The sequence below is a fragment of the Fringilla coelebs genome (genome assembly GCF_963513975.1).
Source record: "Fringilla coelebs genome assembly, chromosome: 2".
Lineage (NCBI taxonomy): Eukaryota > Metazoa > Chordata > Aves > Passeriformes > Fringillidae > Fringilla > Fringilla coelebs.
The window spans coordinates 11,569,705-11,594,703 of record NC_140029.1 but is presented as its reverse complement, the minus strand read 5'-3'; the positions used below and the strand labels follow the sequence as shown (position 1 = coordinate 11,594,703).

The 24,999-nt window shown below is 41.6% G+C and overlaps 1 protein-coding gene across 6 annotated transcripts in view; it reads right to left on the bottom strand.

The window, feature by feature from the left end:
- Positions 1-1,166: 1,166 nt before the first annotated feature.
- The window catches only part of DMD (dystrophin), a 972,793-nt gene continuing 948,960 nt past the window's right edge, over positions 1,167-24,999 (bottom strand). For 3 of the 6 annotated variants that reach the window (XM_084201219.1, XM_084201220.1, XM_084201224.1), the window contains 4 exons: positions 22,816-23,062; positions 21,872-21,995; positions 17,825-17,917; positions 1,167-3,630 (listed from right to left, as the gene is read on the bottom strand). In XM_084201219.1, the coding sequence (XP_084057345.1) occupies positions 3,533-3,630; positions 17,825-17,917; positions 21,872-21,995; positions 22,816-23,062 (562 nt within the window). In that variant the 3' untranslated portion in view covers positions 1,167-3,532. Of the gene's footprint in view, positions 3,631-9,918; positions 9,951-17,824; positions 17,918-21,871; positions 21,996-22,815; positions 23,063-24,999 lie in introns of all 6 variants that reach the window. The other 3 variants (XM_084201221.1, XM_084201223.1, XM_084201222.1) reach the window with 3 other exon arrangements.

The following is a 24,999-nucleotide window of genomic DNA, read 5'->3' as shown; positions in this document are numbered from 1 at the left end:
CTCGTGAGAAAGGAACCCTCACCCCCCCCAGTGTTGCTGACCTGGCTAGCAGGGCCTCAGGATTTGTATTTATCATTATCTATCTATCTATCTATCTATCTATCTATCTATCTATCTATCTATCTATCTATCTATCTATCTATCTATCTATCTATCTATTCATTCATCCATTCATCCATCCATCCATTGAAAAGGCAGAGCATATGCCAAGGAGTAAATGGCAGCATGCTAACAAGGCAGACAGAATCAAAGAGAAGTACTTTTCCCCTCTGCCCAGAGAGCAAAGGACACTGACCAGTCCTTAAGGAGGGTATTTTGCTAAACACACATAAGGAAAACATTCCTAAGAGCCACTCAGGAACACCAGGTGTGATTGATGGGATATCAGGAGTTGTAAATCTTGGGGTCACAGGTGTGGGGGAAATGAGTGGAGCTATCCTCCCTCTTGCTTAACTGAATTCAACAGTCACCATGGGGGACTGCTGCGCTTTGTGGATTGTACAGACTTCAGGGAAGAATTCAGTACAGCAAAGCACATGCTGATTGACTTATGTAGGAGTGAATCCAGAGTAACTCAAGTCTGGGAGAGTGGATGTGGGATGTGTATTTATTTCCTCAAGTGAATGAAATGAGGAAATTCCCACCTTCTCCTTCACTGTATTATCGAAATCATAGGCAAACATATGCTGGTCCTGCCTTTGTATTTTATTATTTCTACCACCAAAAGGTAGCTCAAAGGCAGCATTGTGACACAGCTGAGTGGAGTCTGGGTATCAATGCCTACACATTTCCTGGATAAGGGAGATGTGTGATCAGCCTCTCTGATGGGAACACACACATCCCAAAGCCCCCAGAGAGGGTTCTCCTAACATTATGCTTGGTGGCAAGGTGACTGTCAGCTGTTGGAGTTGATCAATCTGGTCTGAAGGTCCTGACAGGGATGAGGCAGGAAGTGGGGCTGGCAAACCCCCAAAAGCTTGGGGAGCACAGGAGGTTCACAACTTCACCAGCGAGAAAACCCCAACCCAGGGAGAGCTGAGGCACTGAGGTGATGGAGCAGGGAGTCTGGCCAGTGCAGCTGGGCAAGGATTGCTGGGGAGATGTGCTGGGTGAGGGCTGAACAGCCACAAAAACTCCTGCACCTTTTATAGAACATAATTGCGTGCTTTATTGATATACACAGTAAAGCAGTATATAATACAATAGTAAGGCATATATTTGGTGAAATTTGGTATGTTGTGAAAAAAATGCAGTAAAACAGAAGTTTATAAAAATAATTAGTAAATGTTACAGTGTTGGTGTTAAAACACAATATATTATGATATCCAAGTAATAAACCAGTACTGAGTAACGATGAAATAACATGCCATATGGTACTTATGTATTCAACTACACTGATTATGTTTTACAGTTTAATACTTTGTCATTATAAGGAATATGAAATAATTCCCAAATTATGCTTAAAAAAGCAGCAATAAAGCTTTCAACTTTTTAAATACTTTTTGACAGACTCACTCCAAAACTAAGATCTAGAAAGTAAAACAAACAAAACGAAACCCTGATGAAAACAATCGTGCAATCTCTTTTTCCTCCGTAATTTTTCTGAAGAGAAGGTTTAATGTATAAGGGGGGGGGAAAAGAAGAAACCCATCTCTTTCTCAAATCGCAATTTAAACCTCCTGAAAAAAAAGGACATGAGAAATAGTGAGGGTTCCTATTGTAATCAAGTGTTAAAAAGCTCTTTATTAGGAAAGCAGAGGTTTGGGGGGGATTGTACTTTTTTTTGGTAAATGATTAACGTTGTTATTACTTAAACAATGAGACCTGGTCACACAATGGACACGTGGTGATGACGTAACATTGTCATACGTAATTGTCAGGAACACCACAAAACCAAAGTGAGGTAGAAATAGCATGACTAGCCATGTTCAATGTTAACTAGCATTCAAAATAAAATCTTTCCCAAGTTTAATTACACTTCATACAAGAAGAGGTAACAGATTTTTTTTACTCTTGCAATATAAAGTCAGATGGTTGTGTTTCTATGTATTTTATGGTAAAATTAAAAGCTGGTTAAGAAAATGGAGTGGTAAAGCTTTTGCTGACAGCACCTCATACCCAAACCTCTCTCTCACAGAGCTGCAGTCAAGCTGGCTAATCTGTTTCTCTATCAGCTCCTCTCTTTCTCACCTTGTTGTTAATTGTGCAGGGATTACTTGTACAGAGAACTGGGGAAGGAGAAGGACCAGGGCCTTTGTTTCGGTGATAAATATTCATGGCGCAGTGTGACTACCTTCACCTGATCACCATTTGAGGCAAGAACAGCAGTAACTCTTCCACAGCCTTTCCCAAAGGTGGCTTGCAGCACCGCAGCTCCTTGGGACCGGCTGCTGCAGCAGGATGAGACAGGACAGTGGGAAGCTCTGGGTTCCTCCTCCAGAGGGTGGAGGATCTCCGTGCTCACTACCAGCACTGGGAGCTGCACAGAGCTCTCTGGGTACCCTACTTGTGCTTTGGGTCAGAAGCCAACCCCACAGGGGGCTGGGGGGAGCATCTCCCTCTTTTCTCTCCTCTGCAGCAAAGGTGACAATTGGGGGAGAGCTGTCCCCAGCCCTGCTGAGCCCCAGGGTTCAAACCAGTAAGGCAATGTCTATGTTCCTTTACTAAAAGTATCCAGGAATTTACTCAGCAGAGGAAACACTGGCACACAGGATGGTCGTTAACTTCTTTCCTCTCCTTCTTTCTTCTGAGTTTTTTCTTTTTTAATTGATTTTTTTTTTTTTTGCAGGCTCTGTCATATAATGTGCTCTTTCATTTAATTATTGCAAACTAGCTGTGTAATTGCTAGTTGCTGTCCAAAACCAGGACAGTAAGTCATGTAATTCTTAATTTTATTGGAAAGATAAAATGTAAGTACCTTCATTGGAAGTTCAGGTTTTTTGGTTATTTTTTCTAAGCCAGCCCTAGTCAGACAAAACCAATGAGAAATGTAAGGTGGTCATTCTGGTATCACTGCAGGAAATACTTTCCTTTTTTTTTTCTTTTTGATAGGCAAGGAAAAGAACACAGGACATGAATCTCTCTGATACTGTTACAGAGCTGAAATGAAACTAAACAAATGCACTGCCTCAGTATATTTTTTTGTTTTTTTTTTTTTTTAAGGGGGTTTCTATAAACAATTATTTTTATAAAGCACACTTTAGTTTACAATCTTTCATTATAACTGTTATAAATTTTTTTTTAAACAACCCGAAATGCGTTCCATATAAAGAAATGGCAAGTTATTTAGCTATCAAGATTTTACATGTAGTTTCTCTTATAATTTTTGTACAATTGCATAGACGTGTAAAACCTGCCATTGTTAACAAAACAGTAACAGACTTAGGAAACTACTGAAATCTACAGTATAGTACCACTACCCTTCACAAAAATATAGATTTGTTTTCTTGTAAACTCTTACAGTCTAATCCTCTTTGTAGTATGAATATTATAAAAACCATGCGGAACGCCTGAAGTTGTAAAACACATCTTGCTATTCTAACACCTTGTCGTCAGTCATCACGGTCACTAAGGTTTCCATCGCTCTTCCCAGGTCGTCTGCCATGTGGAAAAGGCTCCCTACATTGTGGCCTGAAAAAGAAAGTCAGAGAGGAAATGAAACAAAGAGGACGTGGCAGCATGCGGGCAGGAAAACTTCCCAGATCCGTCATTCTCCATGTGCTGCTCGCCACCATCCCCAGAGGAGACTTCCAAAGTCTCCTGGATGAGTCCAACAGGTTGCCATTAGCAAAAGCTGCCAGGTTTGTACAACACTTTAACAGCAACACTGGCTTGAACAGCTGTGGCAAACCACCCTGCAAATAAGCCATCTCCCCCCTGGTGATGGAGCTTCATCATTATCAATGTTCACCAAAAGCAACAATTAAGTCCACTGACATCACAGAAGAGTTTCTGACTGTTGCTGCAAGTGTTTGAGTATCCAATGTTCTATCAAGGAGAAAAAGAGAATCAAACAGATCAGCAGTAATTAAATAAATCATTAAAGCCAAGAGGTCTCAGCAGGATACCTGCAAGATAGGTATAATGATGACCCAACTAAGCAACTCAGTTCATTCAATCATTTTTAAATATCCTTTCCTTTTTGGACAGCAGTCCAGCACAAACAAAGATGCCACAATTATCAGCTAACTACTATGCGGGGGTTCACTTGTGCATTTCCCTTCACCCACAATCACTGAAGTCCTAAGAGGGTATAACCACAACCTCCTGCACCAAGTGATGAATAAACACACAGTGCAGTTCTGGAGATGAAACCTGCAACTTCTCACACTCATGTCACCAGTGCAGCAAGCAAATGGTGATGGGTGGTAAGAAATGGCTTAATCACAATTAGAGATCCAATGAACTCAAGGATGGGGAGATTGAATTGCCAAAAGTTGCCATTTTAGCCGCTGGCACACCTTGTCTGGTCTCCCACAACTGTTCAGGAAAGTGCCTCCTGCAAGTCCTGTGTGAGATTTCAGACCTCTATGACAGTCTCAAATACCCTCTGGCACCTCAAATGACAGAGACATCATGGTTTAAACAGCTGAAACTTATCTAGAGTCTCCCTCCTGAAAAAATATGACTGAAGAGAGAACAATACTGGGATCTGGACACCCTACAAGATGAGGATCCAAACCAAGGACCGAGTGTTCAAAATTTCTTGCAAGGACAAGGAGGAATCAGCAGACAGAAGGTCTTAAACCAAGCAGAAGGAGATTATACTCCACACAGCACATAATTGTATTACTGAACTCCTCGCCACAGGCTGATGTTGAGGCCAAAGACATAAATGAGTTAAAAGAGGAGAAAGAAAATAATTGCTGAAGGAAGATTTATTTAGATGCAAAAAGGTGCACGTGACCTCCAACTCAAAAAGTCTCCACACTGCAGAGTGCCAGCAACTGAACATTTATAAGTGAAGTATTACTCAATAAAACTACACGTCACCCTGGCCTGAGGGGGTTTGATTTGCTCTCTAGGAGCACTTGTGATAGAATATTTATCTGAAAAACACAGGAAGTGCAATGCCATCTGCCCACAACTGTGGTTCTCAGGAGTGCTTTGCCTTAGTCTGGATGCTGATCCTCACCACGGTGCTTGAGGAAGGAGCACCCAAAGGAGGGAAGGACGTGACCAGGACATCCAGGACATGCCTTCCATGCAGTCCCTACCTGTGATGTGCTGGAGCCTGCCTGACCACTGCACACCTACATGGTGGCTTCCCCTCCTGACACAACTGCCACAGGGATGAACCTTCCCTCTGGGGAAAATCAGACTCACCACCCTCCTCCCAATGCTTGTATAGTGTGGTAGTCATGCACTGCTGACATTTCTACAGTAAATCAGAGCCTGGAGTGCTCTCAGTTCAGCAGCTTTTATGGAATAGAAAAAAATTACCTCAAAACTATTCAGAGAACGATGGAATGGTTTGGGTTGGAAGATCTTAGGAACCATCTAGTTCTAACCTCCTGCCATGGGCAGGAATGCCACTCACTAGACCTGACTGCTCAGGAACCCATCCAACCTGGCCTCAAACACTGCCAGGGGTGGGGCATCCACAACTCTGGGTAACCTGTGCCAGTGTCTCACCACCCTCAGTTAAAAACTGCTTTCTAACATCTGGTCTAAACCTGTTCTTTTACAGTTTAAAACCACTGCCTGTTGTCCTGTAACTATCTGCCCACATAGAAGTCCCTCTCCCTCTCTTTTATAAGCTCCCTTAAGGCACTGGAAGGTCTCCCCAAAGCTTCTTCTCCATGCTGAACAACCTCAGGAGCTTTCTTCTTCTGGGGAACTACTACCACCCTCTACATTCAAATACTTATTTTTTTTAAAGCTGTTGGAGGTTTTTTTAAAAATTATTTTTAAATTTAGCATAGATAATACAAAACCAGGCTGGATCTAAACAAGAATTATTCAAGAAGCTGTCCATTGGACAGTGAGCTGTGCTGTGACATAACTTGCCAGACAGCAATACAAAAAAATACTTCGTTCTGGTATCTGGTGACAGTTTGCTAACTGCACTAATGTGCAAAGAAACAGATGCATCAATCAGCAATTTCATCCATACATCATAAATGTATAGCCATCCTATTCATCTGAAGCAAAACCTTGTAATTTCCTCATCAGCATGACAAGTAACTGCGTACGAAAGATTCCTGCCAAGTTTTGGTCAAAACATAGCTTATTTTAAAGTAAATGTATCCTACCACATTTATTTTAGCTGTAAGGGATAATCTCTGTCACTGGCATCATGCAGACTGAGATCAATCCAGCAACTTATACCATCACAAGTGAACATCTGACAAAGCCTTAAGAAATCAAGAACACATGGGAGATGCTGGTGCAAACCAGCTGAGCTGCTGAGCTGCTCTACTCACCTGAAACTCTGACTGAAACTCCATGACTTTTTGGAACATTCCCCCCTGGTATAAGCAGAGCAATGCTGTGATGGGTAGCCAGCTGTGAGAGGCTGCCCACAGGGTGATGGGCTCACATTCAGATTTGTTGTGATTTGTTTCTGGAAAACTTCAGGGCTCTTCAGGATTTCAACACTGCTCATTCTCAGGAAGACTGATCACCCTTTTGTAGGTTTAGAACAACCCAGACTGCTAAACTGCATTCTCAGGAATTTACTATTTTGTTCATGTCAAAATAGAGCTAGGTCTAGAAAGAGTAACTTCAACCAAAAGCACGCACAAAAAACCTTTCAGATGTATGCCACAGTTGGTATAAACTGTGACATTGTTCAGGCAATTAGAAATCCTTAAGGATCCATGAATCCCTAGGTACTTTATGATATTTAAAAATTACAAAAATGTCCGATAATACTTTTTTTTTCTTTATCTGTTAATTGATATATTTTTGAAATAACCATGCTTTGAATCTGATCCTCCTCAAAAGCTTCCCAGATGCACGCTGCAGTGATTAAGGAGATACAGCTCCCTCTCCCCACAACATCCACACTCCCTCTCCAGCTCAGGACTTAATTTCCTCTGCATAAAAACGGAACACTCGTGTCTTCTCCAGAGCCCTCTGAGGTTAGAGCTCAGAGCATGACCACAAAGCACTGCTGGCTGCAGTCTGTGCTGACAGCTGGACTGTAAATGCAGCAGCAGCAGGGGGACCACGGTCCCCAGGACAGCCCTGGGATGGCAGGATGGGCCAGAGGAGCAGGTGGTGGCTGTGCTCCAGCCACAACTGGCAGACCCTCAGCTGGGTGCCACTGCACTGCCAGCAGGATTTGTGCCTCTCTTGGACATGGGAGCAACAGCCAGGTTAGTTGGGACTGCAAAGAGCTGGGAATGAAGGACATGATGATTTCCTGGGACTGTATGTGCAATGAGTGCACCCTCCTGTCATGGCTGTACCTAAATTAGTGTTTAAGTTCACTGCCTCCATAGGGCTCTGCTGCTGCCACTGGATGCTGCTCACTTGCCCTCTCTAGTACTGAAATGTAGGACATTGACATTTTTAATTAAGAAGCAAATGAGAGAAATACTGTTGTAAAAGCACTTAGAAAAATAAAAATCCGAACTTTCCATTATGATTCATATTTCTAAAGTAATGCTATCAAGGAAGGCATTAATTCCATTCTTCTTTTTTTAACATTAAAGCTAAGAAAGTCTTATCTATGTTTGAGGCACTGAAAGGTTGAAAAATGCTGCTATGTTAAAAAAACCAAACTAGTAGACACTTGGAAATGCAGCAGTAAAGCTCAAAATGGACATGGACAGTATTAACTTCAACTTACAAAATCCACAGCTGCCATTTGCTTGGAAAGCAGAAGCCACCTATTTCTGCAGAAATACCTCCTCACTTCTGGTCACACAGAGAATGATGTGTTTCACATCTGCTGAATTTGCTTCAGAGACTCTAATGGAATCAAGGCCCATGGGTGTGGGCACAGTAACAGAATACCAATCTTATACTACAGCTTGTCAGAAAAATAAATGTGGAACATTCAGACTTGAAAGAGTGGATTGAAAGTAAATTGAGAAATCCCAACACAATACAGGGCCTTTTCTAGCAGAAGAGATTTCTATCCCTTTCCTGACAAAAGAAAAATCCTTCCTGTTGGTGACTTGGGTTTTGATACCCTTATTAATATTGAGTAATGCCACAAAATCCATGGGATTACACACAAAGACAATACCAAATGTGAGTAATGGAATCAAAATCTGGCCAGGTGGGTTTTAAACCACAGGATCTGCCTTTGCACGTACAGACTCACACCTAAAGCAGAAGCTGTTCTGTACCTTAGCTGATATCCTTCACAAGCAGGTGGACAATTGCATTTTATATTCAGCTCTCCAAGTTATCAAGGTCCCTCTGGGACCATTACTGAGCACAAACTCAGCCAGAGAGTGCACAGCAGTTTACTGAAGTCTATTTTTTAGGGTTAAACGGCTGGAATCAGATCAGGTAGAATGTGCCAAGTTTTTTGTTTTTTTTTTTTTTTTTTTTTTTTTTGTTAATTACTTGTATCGAGTATACCCACTGCAGAAGAAGCTTTTTTTGAGTAATGTGCATAACTATGAATGAGGATAGTGGAAATCAATGCCCTGTTTTTACTAAATGGGAGAACAGTTCACAGAGATATGAGCTGAGAACAAGCAGGGGATGAAGTATTTCCCATTAAATTTCTGGATTTGTACAGTCTGCTGATGCCATCTCAAGCACCTTTTTCTGATCCAGATGAGAGGACTTGCCATTCAAGGACAGACTTAATCTGCACCAAAGGTCTTACACCTTGAAGCAGCTGAACCTGCCCCAGCACCTGCAGCCAAAGCAGAGAACCTCTGTATTTCAAGGCACCACATCAGGACAAATCCTGGCTTTCCCAGGGCACCCTGTCAGTGACTGGGAGTTCACAGCAGCTCTGTCAAGAGTGTTTCCACCAGCCCCTCCCTCTGTGGCAGCAGAAGTTTGCAAACCAGGTTACCCTTCAATTCCTCCTCATCCCCACCGAGCGTCTTCTGTGCACAAAAGGTCATTTCCCAGCTACTGCAACTGCACTCAGGCAGTCTCTGAATATTTTATCTTTAATAATAATTTTCACTAGAAATTCATCTTTCAAACGCTGTGTCTGGTTGGCAAGTGAAGAGCAGCTTCACAGAGGAAAAAATCAAGGCTCTGGAAATGCTTTCAAAGGAGCTGTGACAACGCAGTGCAAAACTCTTTCCTCCATTAATGAGCAGCAACACACAAATTCCAAAACCCATTTTGCATCAAACCAACCATGTCCAAAGTGCACAGTGAAAACCATGGCCCATTTGCATTGCTGAATGCAACACTGTGGAGCTGGTGAATGTTAGTAGCGTTCTTCTTTCTGCAATAGTAAATCAGGAAATTAAACCACCTGAATCTCTCATACCTCTCAACTCTCATATTTCTAAAGAAATATAAAAAAATCTGTTTAATCACTGGAGATGATGGTTGGTATACTGGCACATATATGTTTGTAAGCAGAACAGCAAGAGACCCCAGTCTCCCTGTTGTGCTTACACACAAGAGCAACAGAACATAAATCAGTGACTGCAGCATATTTACTGACAACATTTATCATTCAGAGGCTTAATTTCAATGTATTATTTTCCACTCCCCATTCCCGATTTTCCACCTCTGAGAGCATGGAAGAAAATGCAGACCCCTGAGCTGACATTGTCTCCACTGAAAGTTGAGAGGTACACCACTGCTGCAGCACACATGGGGAATGCACTCAGCAAAACCAAACAAAACCCAAAGCAAAATAAAACCACCCCCACCCTTCACCAAACCCAAGCAACCCCGTGCTGTGTCACACACATGCTGGGCACAGAAAGCAAGCTGTGACAAACAGAAGCCATGGCAGTGAGCCTGCGTCTCACTAACCTCTCTCACTGGCTTTCCAGGGGCATTTCCTCCTTTAGGAACAGAGAGAGGAAGTGGAATAATTATCAGAAAGAAAGGGAAAAAGAAAACCACACATGAATATATATTTTATACTGTAAAAGACACTTCAACTTCCATTTAGAAATTTTAACATTGAAAAATGCATTTCTGCTTAAACAAAGACCAAAAGTGCACTGAAATCCATGGATGATTCTGAGCTGATTTATTCACCAACAGTTCTGTAACCTGTGGCTTGGTTTAACCTCTCAAAAACACTTGAGAAAACTACTTACACCAACTTACACACCTGTCAGTCGAAAATAAGGACTGCAGACAAGATCTGAACTCACTTTCTGAGCATCCTAATTATCAAATTTGAGTACTTCTAGCAATCAGTGTTAGGTGGTAAAAACATTTTCTCCCAATGTGAAATTAATTTACCCTTTACTTTACATTGGATTGTGGCCTACATACACTGAGGTATGCATTGATATACATGCCTATGTGTACACAAATATTTCACACCTACAGAAGTACACTGGAATGCAACATGCTCACATTCAGGATAAATATATTACAAAATATGTTTGCAATGTGCTGACCTGCAAGCATGGTGAAACTGAGGGGGCAGAGGGAAAAACAAGAGAAAAAAAGTTGAAGTAAAAAAGGGGGAAAAAAAGAGAAAGTATCTTATCATGTTGAAGTACTAACAAAATGGAGTCCATACTGGGTTTATCTGCAAAGATGCTCCTAACAAGCCTTCACAGAAGCCATACTTTGATCATGCTGAGTCTTCTCAAACACCTCCCATAGCACATTTTGTTTTTAGAAAAGGGAAGGCAGGTGTTAATCAAGAGCAGAAACACCCCTTTGTTCACCTTCCCACCACACAGCCAGTCACAGCCTCGCTGTCTCCAGCAGCAGTGTCCCACTGTCACTGTCCCACTGCTGGCAGCTCTGCCAGGCCAGGCTTGCAGTCCCAGTGAGAAAGTCACTGCAGCAGATGCTGCAGGATGATCTTTGCCCCAGAGCTGCTGTAAATGATGCAATTTTAAATGATGTGTGGGACACTGGGGAGAGAGACAGACACATAAGGGAGAGCACACCAGTCAGCATAACAGTAACCTAATTACTGTTGAGTTTTGCTGTAGGAGAAGGGAAGAGAGGCAATAAACAGCTTTATGGGTATTTTACAAGCTGCAGAACAAGGGCCAGCAGCTGAGCAAGGCGGAGCAGAGGCAGTACAGGAGAGGAGGAGAGGGCAGAGGAAGGAATGGCATCACTGACCAGCATGGCTCTCAGCCATGTCTCCCACAAACTCCAGGCAATGCAAAGGGCTGGGGCAGCCTCTGAAGGCCTGCACAGCAGAGGTTGCATTTACAGAACAGAGGAACTTGTATTCCCTTCCTGCCCCTCTGCCTCTCCCCAGCAGCACACTTCCTATTAAAAAGGACAGTAATAGGTTCAATAACAACATGCTCTGCACATGGGTTTTTATTCTGCTTCTCAGTGAAATCTCGACTACAGGGATGTCTGTACCACACGTGCTGTGCTGAGAGGTGTCACTTCAGTTCTAAGGACTCCACCTCACAGGCCTGCCTAACCTTCTAGGACTTACATGTGTGTCTGCACAGCCTGAAACCTCCTCTGGCACTTTTATCAGGAGGCACGAATTCCCTAAAAAATGCTTTCCAAAAGGGGAGATGAGAATATCTCACCAATATCAATCATGTAACAGCAAATCCTTGGAAAGGAAGATACAAAATCTATTGCATACTTTGGTAATTCCTCAGGAAGAGCCCCAGGGTTTAGGTCAGCTTAGGGACTCCAGAAACTGCAGCATAGCACAGCTTGGTTTGAAAGAGTCCTGGGGCAGGCATGGGACCCAGCAGGAGTAGCTTGGGTCCCCAGTTTAGCTTGAAAGAGAAAAGGAATTGCCTAGCAGCAAAATACTGGAGTTCTTAAAAACGCCTTCCTGTCTGCACAAGCACCTACAACTGCAGCTACACAGTGTTTAATTCAAATCTCCAAGAGACAAACTGGATTCTGCTTGAAAATGAATGCATTTAAAGGTAACTGGGGTAGCTCAGCACCACACAAAACAGCTGGTGAGGACAGTCTGTGGTGAGTAATCAGCCCTCGACTTTGTTAAGTGCAGCAAAGATCCACGCTACTCCAGCAACAGCTAATTTCTTCTGGAGGAAGATTAAAAAGGGTTTAATGGATTTTACGTTATTTTCCTCTTTGCATATGAATGAATGCCTGTTTCTAAGTTTTAAGGCAAGGAGTATGGTTTGGCATAAATTGCAGAGGAAGAAGATTGTCTATATTGCTGCAGTACTGAAAATTTGTGTTCTGTAAGGCATCCAAATACTGATACGCAACCCGTGGGTGCCTAATTATCTATTATTTCTGCTCAAATCAACATTTCCTGCCCTTACAAAATAGAAGAGCTTTCCTTTTTTTTTTTTTGGAAAGCTATATGGCATTGCATCACAGCAAAGGTACACAGCAAATGACCACATCAGGCACTACCAAAAACTTCATGAAAGGGAGATTTGGGTCTGTAAAGAGCCTTTTTTCTCAAAACAAATCAAAATCCATTGAAGTTTTATTGAATTCATTACCATATTCTTAGTTTACACCAGAACTGGGCATTATAAAACAGGGAAGACCTGGTCCACCCCACCACTGTCCCATCTGCAGAGAAGCTCAGCCCCATCAGTTCTGGTGAGCAAAAGGGGAGCAAGAAGGGATCTCAGTCACCTGGGCTCACTGTGGTGGGATCCAGCACCTCAGCACACAGAAGGTGACACAACCCAGGAGAGGCCAGGGTATCCCAAATGGAAGAGTATTTCCAGAATATTCCACAGGACAGAAACTCCAGGGTACTCTTTCACTGACTCAGTGAAGTGTGAAAAGAAAAGTCTGCGTCATGAGACATTTTGCTGTCAGAACAAGAGAAACTGCACTATTTGCAGTGCTGAAAGTTGCTAGTTCCACCTAGGATGTTGGTCCCATTCATGACAGAGCCTGGCTGATGCACAAGTGAGAGGAGAAAACATGACTGGTGTGTTCTAATGTGACTGAGATAAAAATAAAACTCCTAAAAAAGGGTGCTATTCTTAGTGCCATTTATTTATTGCTGTGGGATCTTGTAATTTCACTGCACCCACCACAACTGTGTTAAGCAATACCATGCAAAATTGTGAGGACCAGTCTCTGTCCAAATGTTCTCACATTATGTCATGCCCTCTTAGCTCTCTCAAGCCATGATGGTCTCATTTCTAATCAGATTTGGCTCCCACTTCTTCACTATCTCCCAGCAGGGGCCCAGCATTGCAAATCTGTGAAGCTCTCTCAGCAGCTTCACTTAGATCAAGGACTTCTTCCCCTAAATACCTCTCTGAGCTTCATTCACAGAATGCATTTGCCATGAAACCATAACTGCAAAACTCAGCCTGGTCCACCAAGAAAGCCACCTGAAGTGGTGCAACTTGTTCATCCTCAGTGCTGCAGGAGAGATGAATTTGGCTTTGAAAATCCAGGAGAGATGAATTTGGCTTTGAAAATCCTGCCAATCTTACTTTCTAACTGTGAACCAATTCCCTGGAGATTTAGTAGTTTGGGCACAAACACGGCGTGAAAATGTTTTCCTCTGTGGCCCATTATTGAGCAGGGTCAAATAAACCACTGAGGTGGCATTTAATGGTAGATTTCCACTAAATGTCAGACCTCTGGCTTTGACATCTGTTTTGAGTTAGCACAGCAGCTGTTTGAAGCAGCTGCAGCAGTTGTGAATTTGCTGGGAGCAGCAAAGTAAAAGAGGAGTGGATGGGAAACCTTTTAGATTAAAAGGAAAGAAAAATTCCTTAAGGACAGCAATCATCAGGTATTCAGCAGAATTTCTCTCTCCAGAAATTAAACAGCTTTTGGCACCAACAGCCAGCTGTGTGAGGAGCAGGAAAATCCTGTTCTCCTTAGGAAATGCCAAGAACTGCCCAAAGGTTAAACTGAAGAAACAAAGAAATGAAAAGCCCTGTAAAAAGTGTAAGGTACATAAGTTGTTGCATCTGAGGTCTGCTTGTACAGGTCCATGACACAACCTGTTTTGCACTTACTTCTCTAAAATACATTTAAAATGATGTCATGAAGTCTTGATGCCCTTTTAAAAACAACTTTGTGCAGCAAAAGCTTGAAAGATATAATCTTAAGGAATCTATCTCCAGGTGAGTGACAATTACTATGGATTTTTATTGCCTTGTTTCAGAATTCCAAAATAAGAGCCACTATTTGCTTTAGTAAACTATTTCCCAATCTGAGCAAGTCTTATTCTCCAGGTGCTTTTGACAATATTTAGGCTAAATATGTCTGTGATGCTCAACTACACATCTGGGCACCCAAGCACAGAAATTCAGTCCTTTTCTCTCTTCACTGCTTGTTCAGCTCTGAACTTTTCTTACAACCTAAGCCTTCAAAATCCTGTTTGCCTTTGTCATATTGTTCTGAACTCCTCCAGGTTGTTGTTATTCTAATAGCAACAGGACACCCAGAATTATGTCCCTGATTCAAAAGGCCTGCCACTCCCTCTGCTGTGACATGCTGATATTTAGCTTGAAATTTAACACACTCATTTTTACAGGCCACAAAGAAAACATTTTTTCATAAAATCACTAAGGCTGGAAAGGATTTTTAAGACCATTGAGTGGAACTGTTAACCCTGCACTGCTGAGCCCCCCACCAATCCCAGGTACTACATCTTTAAGTCCTTTAAATACATCCATGGCTGTTGATCCAACACTTGCCTGGGCAGCCTGTTCCAATGCAGAACAACCCTTTTCCTGAAGAAATTTTCCCTAATATCCAATTTAAACCTCTCCTGGCACAACTTAAGGCCATTTCACCTTGCCCTACTGCTTGACACTTGGGAGAACAGACCTTGCCTCACCTTGTTTCAGCCCCTTTTCAGGTACTTGCAGAGTGATAAGGTCTTCCCTGAGCCTCCTTTTCTCCAGGATAAACAACCCCAGCTCCCTCAACTCCTCTATCACAATCTATTTCTGAATGGCAGACCGGGACAACTGCACTTCTGGTATCTGACAATTTTTGAATTCTACTTAATAAGAATCAATATAACAAAAAGTATTGTTTATAGATATGTGCTATTGCTTGTTTGAGTTTATTCTTCTGTTCCTGAACACCTACCTGACGTAGGCATTCACATCTGTAACCTGAGATTCAATGCAACTTGTACAAAATTTCACTTGCACCATGCCTGAGTCCTTGACATTATGCTGTCTTTCTCAGGCTGCTCTGCCAAACTGCTTTCACTCTTCTGCAACTGCACTTTGATCTCCTGTTGAAGATTAGAAATCTGAGACACAGATTACCCCTCTCAACAGCAAAAAGGTTCCTGATTCAGGAGTTGGCTGAGACCAATCAACTCTGCTTCTTTTTCTTCTTCCTGCAGTCTTGAAAATTTCAAATCAGAGATGCCTGATGCCTGTGGAATCTGACTGACCACAGCATCTTCCATGTCACACTGAATGTCTGCACGAGGCTGCAGCACATCAGATGTCAGATGCAAACTTTGTGTATGCAGGTATCAGTTGAATATAACTAAATTATTAAACTGGGAATAGAAGAAAACTTCAGTAACAGAAATTTACATGAGGTCTCAGCAGCCTCTATCAACCAATGAATGGAAATCCACCTGCACTGGCTTTAGGACAAACTATTTCTTACAGAGAGCGTGACCATTCCTATATCTCAGCCAAAAGGAATGACCCTAAGCTGGCATTCATGCAAATACATCAAAAGATATATGCAGAACAGAGAAACATAATTGAAGTCCTAATCTCTTTAGCCAGAACCTGGTACAATTCCCAAAAAACTGAACAAGTTTCTCTCCCAGCTGGACTAATCTTTCTGTGTAGCCCAAGGGAGGGGAAGAGGCAGATTCTGGCTCAGCCTGGCCGTGCCTTGGCCAAGACCTAAAAGCAAAGTCCAGTGGGAAGCCTGGCTCTGGCAGGCTGTGCCTGCTCCTGCTGCTGCACCAGGAGCTCCTCTCATGGCTTGGCTGAGGGGTCTCATGTCAAAGGCTGTGCCCCTCCTCACTCACAGCCCTCCACCCAGCTAGAGAGTATTCTGTTCTCCGTGGCTGCTAGTCACACAGGGAAGAACATAAGCTGCAATACCTTTTGTGGATGCTTGTGGTCACCTACTATGTTTTCAAGACAGCTACTGAATAAGAGACAAAATAAGGAAATACATTCTTTCTCTCTAGCTAAATGACCACATTTTGCATCCTGAGAATGAAAATCTGAAGCTACAGCTTAATTTACAAAATTAAAATATTATCTGATCTTATCCATTTCACTTCTTTTTCCTAATAGATTTTATATTCTCTGAGTTTATTGCATGAAGCTTTGTATTTTTCACTAATAAGATAAAGAAACATTTTCTATTTTCAGTGAGCAGAAGGTGATGTCTAACAGACTGACCTCTACCTATTTATTCTAGACAGAAATGAACCACTCTATTTCAAATATCTCATTAAATTTAGTTTCATAAATTGCTCCTATTTCACTGAAAATTAAACTTGTTTTTAAAAAGAAACATTGCCAGTGTCATGACCTAGGAATACAGATTAGATATCACATTTGGTGAATTTTTTTACATATGGGATACCTTTGTGTGACTATGCAAGATCTATGTACAACATATTTACACTAATGATGGTCACTAATAGGGAGACACTGTGTACCTTCTGCACAGAGCAACTTTAAAAATAAGTCCATTTCAATCTACATATTAGGAGTCTTTTCATCTGCTGTCTCTCACAGCAATTATCTAGGCAAAACAAGGGCTTGACATAAGACTTTTTTACATAATGATGAGGTGGAAATGTGCACAGTTGACAGTTTATTGTATTAGACTTTATTCAATGATATCTTTCTAAATGAGTCCATCTTTTGATCTATATTTTGAGATCTTATACAGCTTTATTGACTTTTATCCCACTGCTGACAGATGGTTTCTGGTGAGAGCTGAACTTGCTTTGAAAGCAAAAGATGGAGAAAACCTGACTCCACTGAAAGTTTAGTACAATGGTTAAAGCATTTATTTCCTAAAGAAGAACCCCTGAGTGATGTGTGACACTCGTGCAAGGGCCCTGCAGGAAGTCTATGCCCCCTGAAATCCACTTATCAGGCTGGCAATACCAGGGCTTTCTCTGGCCAAGTGGCTGAGCCTCTTTCACAGCAACAGCCAATATCCCAAACTTCCCATCTCCTGCTAGGAATCTCAGCCATTTTTCTTGGCAGCAGAAAGAAAAAAATTCTTTTCTTTTCTTCTGGGCTCAGAAAAGAGCTTAAATGAAAAAAGGTTGCACAAATAAATTCTGGTTATACAAAAGCCTATTTTTAGCAAACAACAGGAATGAGAGAAATGGAAACACTGGAAGAAGGGCTGTGGCTGTATGAACAAGTGCAGCCTATGCTGCACAAACAAGCACCCCACTTGTTTTCCCTTCTTGCCTCTGGACCTGAGGGCTACATGGTTGAGAATTTTGACTTAGAACTCTATTTCAAACCACAGTCTTGGAGAAGGATAAGGACAGAAGGAAAGCTGTGAAAAAAGGAACATGGCAAAAAGGAAGCAAAGAAAATGCTTGGGAGAGAAAGAGTCTCACAAAAACATTGTCTCATCCACGAGGGCTACCTGTGGAGGTAGCTCAAGGTAAGGAGGAACAGGCTGCTCACTCTAAATAAGACAGGTTTCCCTACAGCTATGGTTGAAATGCAGCAAAAAGCCTGATGCCAAAACACAACTCCCTGAAAACATCAAGGAACAGAAAACACTTTTATATTCTTCCCTCTCATCTGCCACAGGCAGCAGCGCTCACCTCTGGAGCTGGGGAAGGAGTTGTTGAGCTGCTCCATCACTTCCTCCAAACCTGTGCTTGTGTCCTGGGGAGGGCTGAGCAGCTCATCCTCACCTGCAAAGCAAATCCACACCACTGCATGAGAGCCTGTGCTAACAGTTTGTATTGCCCAAGTCCTGCTCAAAGCTAAGGCTGTTCACTCAGACACATGCTCTGCTTAGTGCACAATAAAAATTTCAAAGGTGAATTTTGTTGACTCTTACTGTTCTCTTTCTTTATAAGGATCTAAGGGAAACTAAATGAGGAATTTGAGACAATTAACACTATTTTAATTCATAAAAAGGGATTTAAAAAATTGACTCTGGCAAAAGAAGTAGGGTAAAATGTCTGCTAGAACATCTAGTTCCATAAATGACATTTGTCGTTTCAGCTTCTCTTGTTCTATTAATGGAAAAAGAAATTGCTGTTGTGAGTGCTGCTGTTGAGCAGCTTTCTAATAGTGCTGGGTTCATGTTGGCACTGCTTTGCCTAGCTGTGCAAATCAGTAGAAACCCAGATTCTCATCTGCATCGGTATTAATATTTCTGACAGTTTAATTGCATCAGATTGGCGCTCCCAGAACACTCAATTGTACTGTAAAAGGGTTTAGCAGCAGTTTAATAAAGCGAAATACATTTCTCCCACTGAATAATTTCTATAACCTGATTATAGGGCAGCAGCTTAATGGGAAATTCAATACATTTTATTTTTACTGGATTTTTTTTGCTCATGGTTTCATATAACTGAAATCCATATGTTGTTTTTAATGCAGATCCTGGCCTCCAATATAAATAAAGCATCTTGAAAAACAAAAACCTAAAGTATATACTTCAAGTGAGATTCTCCTTTTTTAATAGATGTCTTTTATCTCTATTAAAACACAAAAGCAATTTTGCCTGCTGTAATAACTGAGTTACATACGTCTTTTGAAAATGACTTAATGACCCTTTATTCTATCTAACATGTCGTGCCCTATTTGAATAGGAAACTGTCTGATTTTCTGTTAACATTTGCATTCTTTAAACGTTGAGGTGCTTCATGCCAGTGAAAAACCTAGAAAAAAGAATGAAAGGAGCATTTCAGGGCTGCCTATATTTAGGCTGGGAGTTAACAAGATATATTTTTGACCAAGAGTGATTCCTCCCACTTCAGCACAAGAAATGGGATAGAGTGTCTGCAAGAAGTGCTTAATTCATATAAATGATGGTCTTTGTATCAGCTTCTTTTATTCCATTAATGGTCTAAAAATAGTTGCTGAGGCTGCTTGCAGTTTGTTCAGCTTTTGAGTGGTGCTGGGCTCACACAAATCAACCCACACCATGAGTTACTTTCACATCAGGCACTGCACTGACAGAGGTGTCTTAGCAAAAGCAATGTCCTTGCAGCCTTTGCTGAATGTCAAGGTGAAAACTCGGAGCGAGATCTCACTGCTTCTACCCAAGCTGAGGATTTTATCAGTCTGAAGAAAGCCTCCTGGCCCTAAAGATCTCAATAAAAGGGCAGTGGTTCTGCTGTCCTGGCCAAGAATTGAAGACAGGTACCAATTTCCAAATGTCCTCATATAAGCTGCATATAAGCTGCACTACCGATCCTCAAAAATGTTCCATTTTTTATTTAAAATGCATTATTTTGAATTTTTTCCTTATTTGGATGATATTTTCTGAGCATTTTCTTTTAAAGGACAAAATAAGACATGAGCCAAGCAAGACACCTTCAGAGCTCAGTCTCCTCTCTTTACCCAGAAAAGCCTTCCCCATTTGTGTTTCTATAAAAGGTTTAGAAAGCTAAGTGAGTCTCAAATATTCTGGTGGTACCTGAACAAATTAAAGCTCAGAACAGCCTCTTGCCTCATACACTTCAGAGAACCTCCTCTGCTGCTGCCCTGCTGGGGAGAAAGGCCAAGGATAAGAACTTCCCCACTGGGACTCCATGAGGAGAAAAGCAGAACATTTCTGCTTGCCCAGGTGTACTTCAAGTTAACAAGGAGTAAGTTCTACTTGTAAATGAGGGTTTGAGTGGGTCCCTGCTTTTACCAAAACACTTCTGGTGAAACACCTTTCACAGCAATCTCTCCTCAGCAAAGCAGAAAGATAAAAGTGCAAAGGGTTTTCAAATGCAAAAACAGCTAAGGTGTAATTTTAAAGAGAAAAACATACAAAAGCTACACTACCTTGCCTCATGGCCTGAGACACCTAGAGATCCTCAGTATTTTCTCAAAAATTATGGATCCCTCAATCCTGGGCACATGGCTGTTGCATGGCAGCATCATTTACACCACCACTCTGGTTCCCTTCATAATTCAAGAATATTTTAAGCTGTGCTTCAGAGAACTCTGAGCCTAGCAAGAAGAGCTTTCTGGTGTGAAAGGACACTTCACAAACTGAATTAGTTGTGGCTTGTTAGCCTGGTTAGTAATTCTTTTTATAAGCTCCACTCCCTGCTGCCAACAGTGTGGCTCTGCTGAGTCTCAGTATGATCCTACTGATAGCATCTCACTGTCCTCCCACATATTGGCTCCATTGAACCAATCAAATAAAATCAAGCTATGTCTAAATATTTGCTTTAAAAAGTTTTAGCAGCTTATATGACTCTACCATGTTAATCAATTAATTCCAGTCTCGGGAGGTAAATAGGAATAATTTTATATTCTATTCCCAAATGAAAAGAAGTATATTTTTGTATTTTGTCCCACTATAGGATGAAATATAAAGCCACAAGACTTCTAATAAGATGGCTGGGAAATACTGCCTTCCTATCTTTTCTTTTAATTGTATTTTAATTCACGTATTTTATGTGATGAAATTCATGACATTTCTCCAGAAAGCTGATGCAAATTACACCACTACAAATATATTTTATCTACTCTGTGTATGGCATACATAACAAAATATTTCCCCACTGGTAATATGAATATGATTAATGAAAGATCCATTTTTACTTTTTCCATAAATTCCTGTCACCTGTGATTGTACTCTCACCCCCAGGATTTCAAGTTCAGCATTCCTAAAGGTACTATTTATTTCACATTTTTAATTGCAGAGTGTACAGAATCCATCCACTTTGATACTGTCATAGGCTGAAGTTATTGCTCACACTTGGAATGGAAGAAAAAGCCTCCCCAAAAGCTACATTTCCCACCACAACAGCACTTTAGACACAGCAGAATGTGCCCTGTCATTAAAATTCTCACTGCCATTGACACTTCCACTAATAGCAGTGAAAAGCTCTCACTAATATACATAAAATAAGTTTCTCTGTATGAAGCTGAATATTAACATCAGAATTGAAACATCATCTTGTTGAAGTAATATAAGTGCATTTGCTTAAAGATGCTGAAAAGATTGATTGCTTTTTTACTAGCAGAAAATCCCTGCCACTCGGTAATAAATACTTACTAATTTTGTAACAGACAGGAAATTAGGAAAGTGCCACATGGCAGTTACTAAAAGCACCAAAATAATAATTCCAACCTCCAGCTACAGAATATTATTATTTAACCTCACTCCACAACTCTTATGATGTTCATTATCACATTTGATGTGATACTTAGAAAAGCCACTAGATGAGCACTGCCTGCGAAAGACAGCTCCATCCTACTGACTGAGCCACAACATATTAAAAATAAGATCACATCATTTAACATGGGGATGACTAATCATACATTTATCTCTTAGCCATAATTAATATTATGTACATTTAAATCAGTCATGTCATGCTTCATAACTGAAAGTCAGTTGGAATAGAACAGTCAGCCTTTCAGCAGCATTTGTTTTCAGAAGTCAAGCACTGGCTGAGCTTTGTGTTTAATATCAAAGTATCCAAGCTACAGGGTGCATCATGATCAAAAGCAAAGCCTGAATCATAATGAAGATGCAAAGTGTAAACAGCCAGATGACATTGAAGATCATTGCAAATATCTACTTCATTTCATTTGAACTAAACGGAAAAGTGTTTTCTGTCTTAAAGTATTTTTTTCTAGAAAATGGGACATAATTATTTTTTGTGACAACCTGAGCTTCATTATCTTACCCATGGTTTCTGAAGTCTGGCTGCCAACTACACGAAGAAGCATTGGCTGACTGCTGCCTGACCTCTGCAAAGAGGTAGAAGGAGATGACAGTGTTGTACCATTCACCTTGGCATCTGCCTGTGGCTGGAATTGAAGAAAAAGAGTAATACATTGCAATAACAGCTCACTACTTTATATCTCTGTAATTTTTAATTATTCCACGAATACACACAATTATAGTATTCCAGGCAACCCCATCATTCTCTCTCCCCCAAGGGGAGAGAGAATGATGCATCTGACTCCATCTTATCAGGAGGCTAATTAATTACTTTATTATACTATATTATTCTATATTATATTACACTATATTACATTACATCTAACCTGAATCTGCCAAGCTCTCAACTCTGCACATCACTGCACAGCATCTCGTGATGACAGTCCCGAGACACATACACACACACACACACACACACACATGGCCTTGACATGCCTAGGAAACAAAACACCATCACTCTGGGTAAACAATCTGCATATTGCATTCTTCTTTTGCACAACACAGGCACAGTAAATAAGATAAGAATTGTGTTTTCTTTTCTCTGATGTTCAGAGAATGTGAAACCCAGAAATATTCTTGGGAAGAATTGTGCCTTGCTTTTCTCTGTGAAGAGAAATGTGGCTACACACAATTTTCAGCCTGTTTTTTGAGTAAATTCATCCATGCACCAATGCATTTTAATTCTGAATAAAACAAGGAAGAAGACTAAGTAAGAACACCGAAACCTGATTCTATGTTCTCACCTGCAGCCTGTAAAACAATTTTGTACTTTTGTACTTTTTGTACTTTTCTCTGACTGGCCTCTACAGACAGGATTTCTTGGTACATTCTCGTTATTGATAACGCTTCACACCCTCTTTGGAAAATCACTCTCCAGAGACCCAGCAGAAATGCCTGAGGACTCACCTGCTCCAGCAGCTGCCTCAGCCTGTGCAGCTGTGATTCCAGCTGTTTGTTGTGATCCTCCAGGATCTGCATCCTGGCTTCCAGGCGGCCCTTGTGCTGGCGGAGCAGCTTGGCCTCCGCAATGAGCTCGGCGTCGCGGGGGCTCTGCGGAGACACGGGCGGCATCATCTCCGGGGGGGACGGCAGTGGGGACAGACCCTTGTGCTCGTGCTGCTGCTTCAGGCGCTCGTACTCTGCCTGCAGGTTCCTGGTGGGAGGTGACAAGGGGGAAAAGCTTTATGGCCCTGCACGGGGCAGTGACGAAGCGCTTCCTCTCGGGTGGCGTGATGTGTCTCACTTTTCAGGGCTCACCTGCACCAGCTGCCTTTCCCTCTCCCGAATCCACACACCTGTGGGCTCACTCCTTGAGGATCTGCACAGATCTGGTATTAGATGGATCTGTGGTTCAAGCTGCCTAAAGGCTCTTGGCATCACCACAACTCACAGCTGATTCCCTCCCAGGGCTCCAGACACCCTCCCAAAGCCGGGACTGGTCTGTCCTGGGCTCAGCCCTAACTCAGCTTCCTGCCCTTTTTCCTTCCCAGCAGTTCCCTTCCACACATGGCTGCACCTGAGGGGTCCCTATATCACAGCACCTCACAAACTCTAAACCAAAGCAGGTGTCACCTGGCTGGCCAATCCATTTCACAGATGAGAAACATCAGAGAAGCAGCCACACCAAAAGGCAGAGCAAAACACAGAGCGTGGCTGTCAGTCAGGTCACGTCACACTCCTCTCTTCAGATCTGCAAATGCATTTCCAGCCCAGGGCTAAAATTATCAACTGAAGATGAGAATTAGTGACCTGGTCTGTTAAACTGAACTGCACTGGCTTTTGGGGCTATAATTTTCATCTTCTTTGTCCTGCCTAGAGTGCTACTGTCTACTATAACTTTATGGCATTGATAAGCTTGTTCTTTTATTCCATAAAACTCCGATTTTGCTTCAGTAAAACATTCCATAGATTAATATGATCTATAGTGTTCTACATGTAAAAAAAAAAACCAACAAACTACCAAGCAGGGAAAGCAGAGAAGGTAAGAAACTGAAACCTTGTTAAAGGTAACAGTCCAAAACCACAAAAATAGTAACTTGTAGCAGAAACTTCATAGGCAAGGGAAGCCTAACAAACTGCACTGGGATTTTGTTGCTATGATGTTCTTTTACAGGGTCCCAGAGGGGGAAGAACGGCTCGATGCTCTGGTAACTGCTTACTCATCACAAGCAGTGACCCAGATTTTACTTTTTCAAACTTGCTCTTATTTGAGGCTGTGAGAACAGACACCTTATTCCAGTTCTGCCAGCAAACCACAACGCACTCTGACAGTTTGGTCTGGAAGCACCTAGGAAACCTCCCAGAAAAACACGTCTAAAAGAACATTATTGTGACCAGAAGGAGAACTAAAGCAGGATGCATCATTTCACATGGGTGAGAAAGCAATGCCAAGGACAAAGACAAGCCACTGACTGCTCTCCAAAGGTCTCTGAGCTCCTCAGCAGCTGCATGATGGACATGTCCTCACCTGGCACCGCCCACAACACAATCTCTAAGGGATGTCTGACCTACATGATCCCTCCTCTGCAGAAATTTCAAATTATTAAAAAGCAAGAGCTAATAATTTTTAACTTTAGGCTGTTCCAAAATTCAAGATTTCTTTCCTTAAAACCCACACAAAGAGGGATAACTATAGAGTTTTTTTCCCAATGATTTTTTTTTTTTTAAATGAAATACAGAGTTTCAAGTTCATGAAAATTATCTAGAAAAAAGCACTATCGATACTGGGAATAGATATTGTCATGTAAGTTATGTCTTCTGCCTGACAATGTCTTCTGATACTTCTAGCTGAACAAACTGGTGAATAATTAATAAAAATACAAAAGGGAATAGGAATGAAGATGACAACATGTTCATTACACATGCTGCTTTGGCTGACTGAAGTTTGTACAGGAATGATCATTAAGCCTGCTTTTCACCATGTCTGTAGATAGGGGCTATCACTGCCCCACGAGGAACTTCCCAGATGCACAATGCAGGCAATACTCTATCAACAGCAGACTCAAAAGTTTCAAGTACTGTAAAGCAAAAGATAAAACATCACCCTAAGGGAAACTAAATAAATGTACTTGGTCATACTTACAACATAAT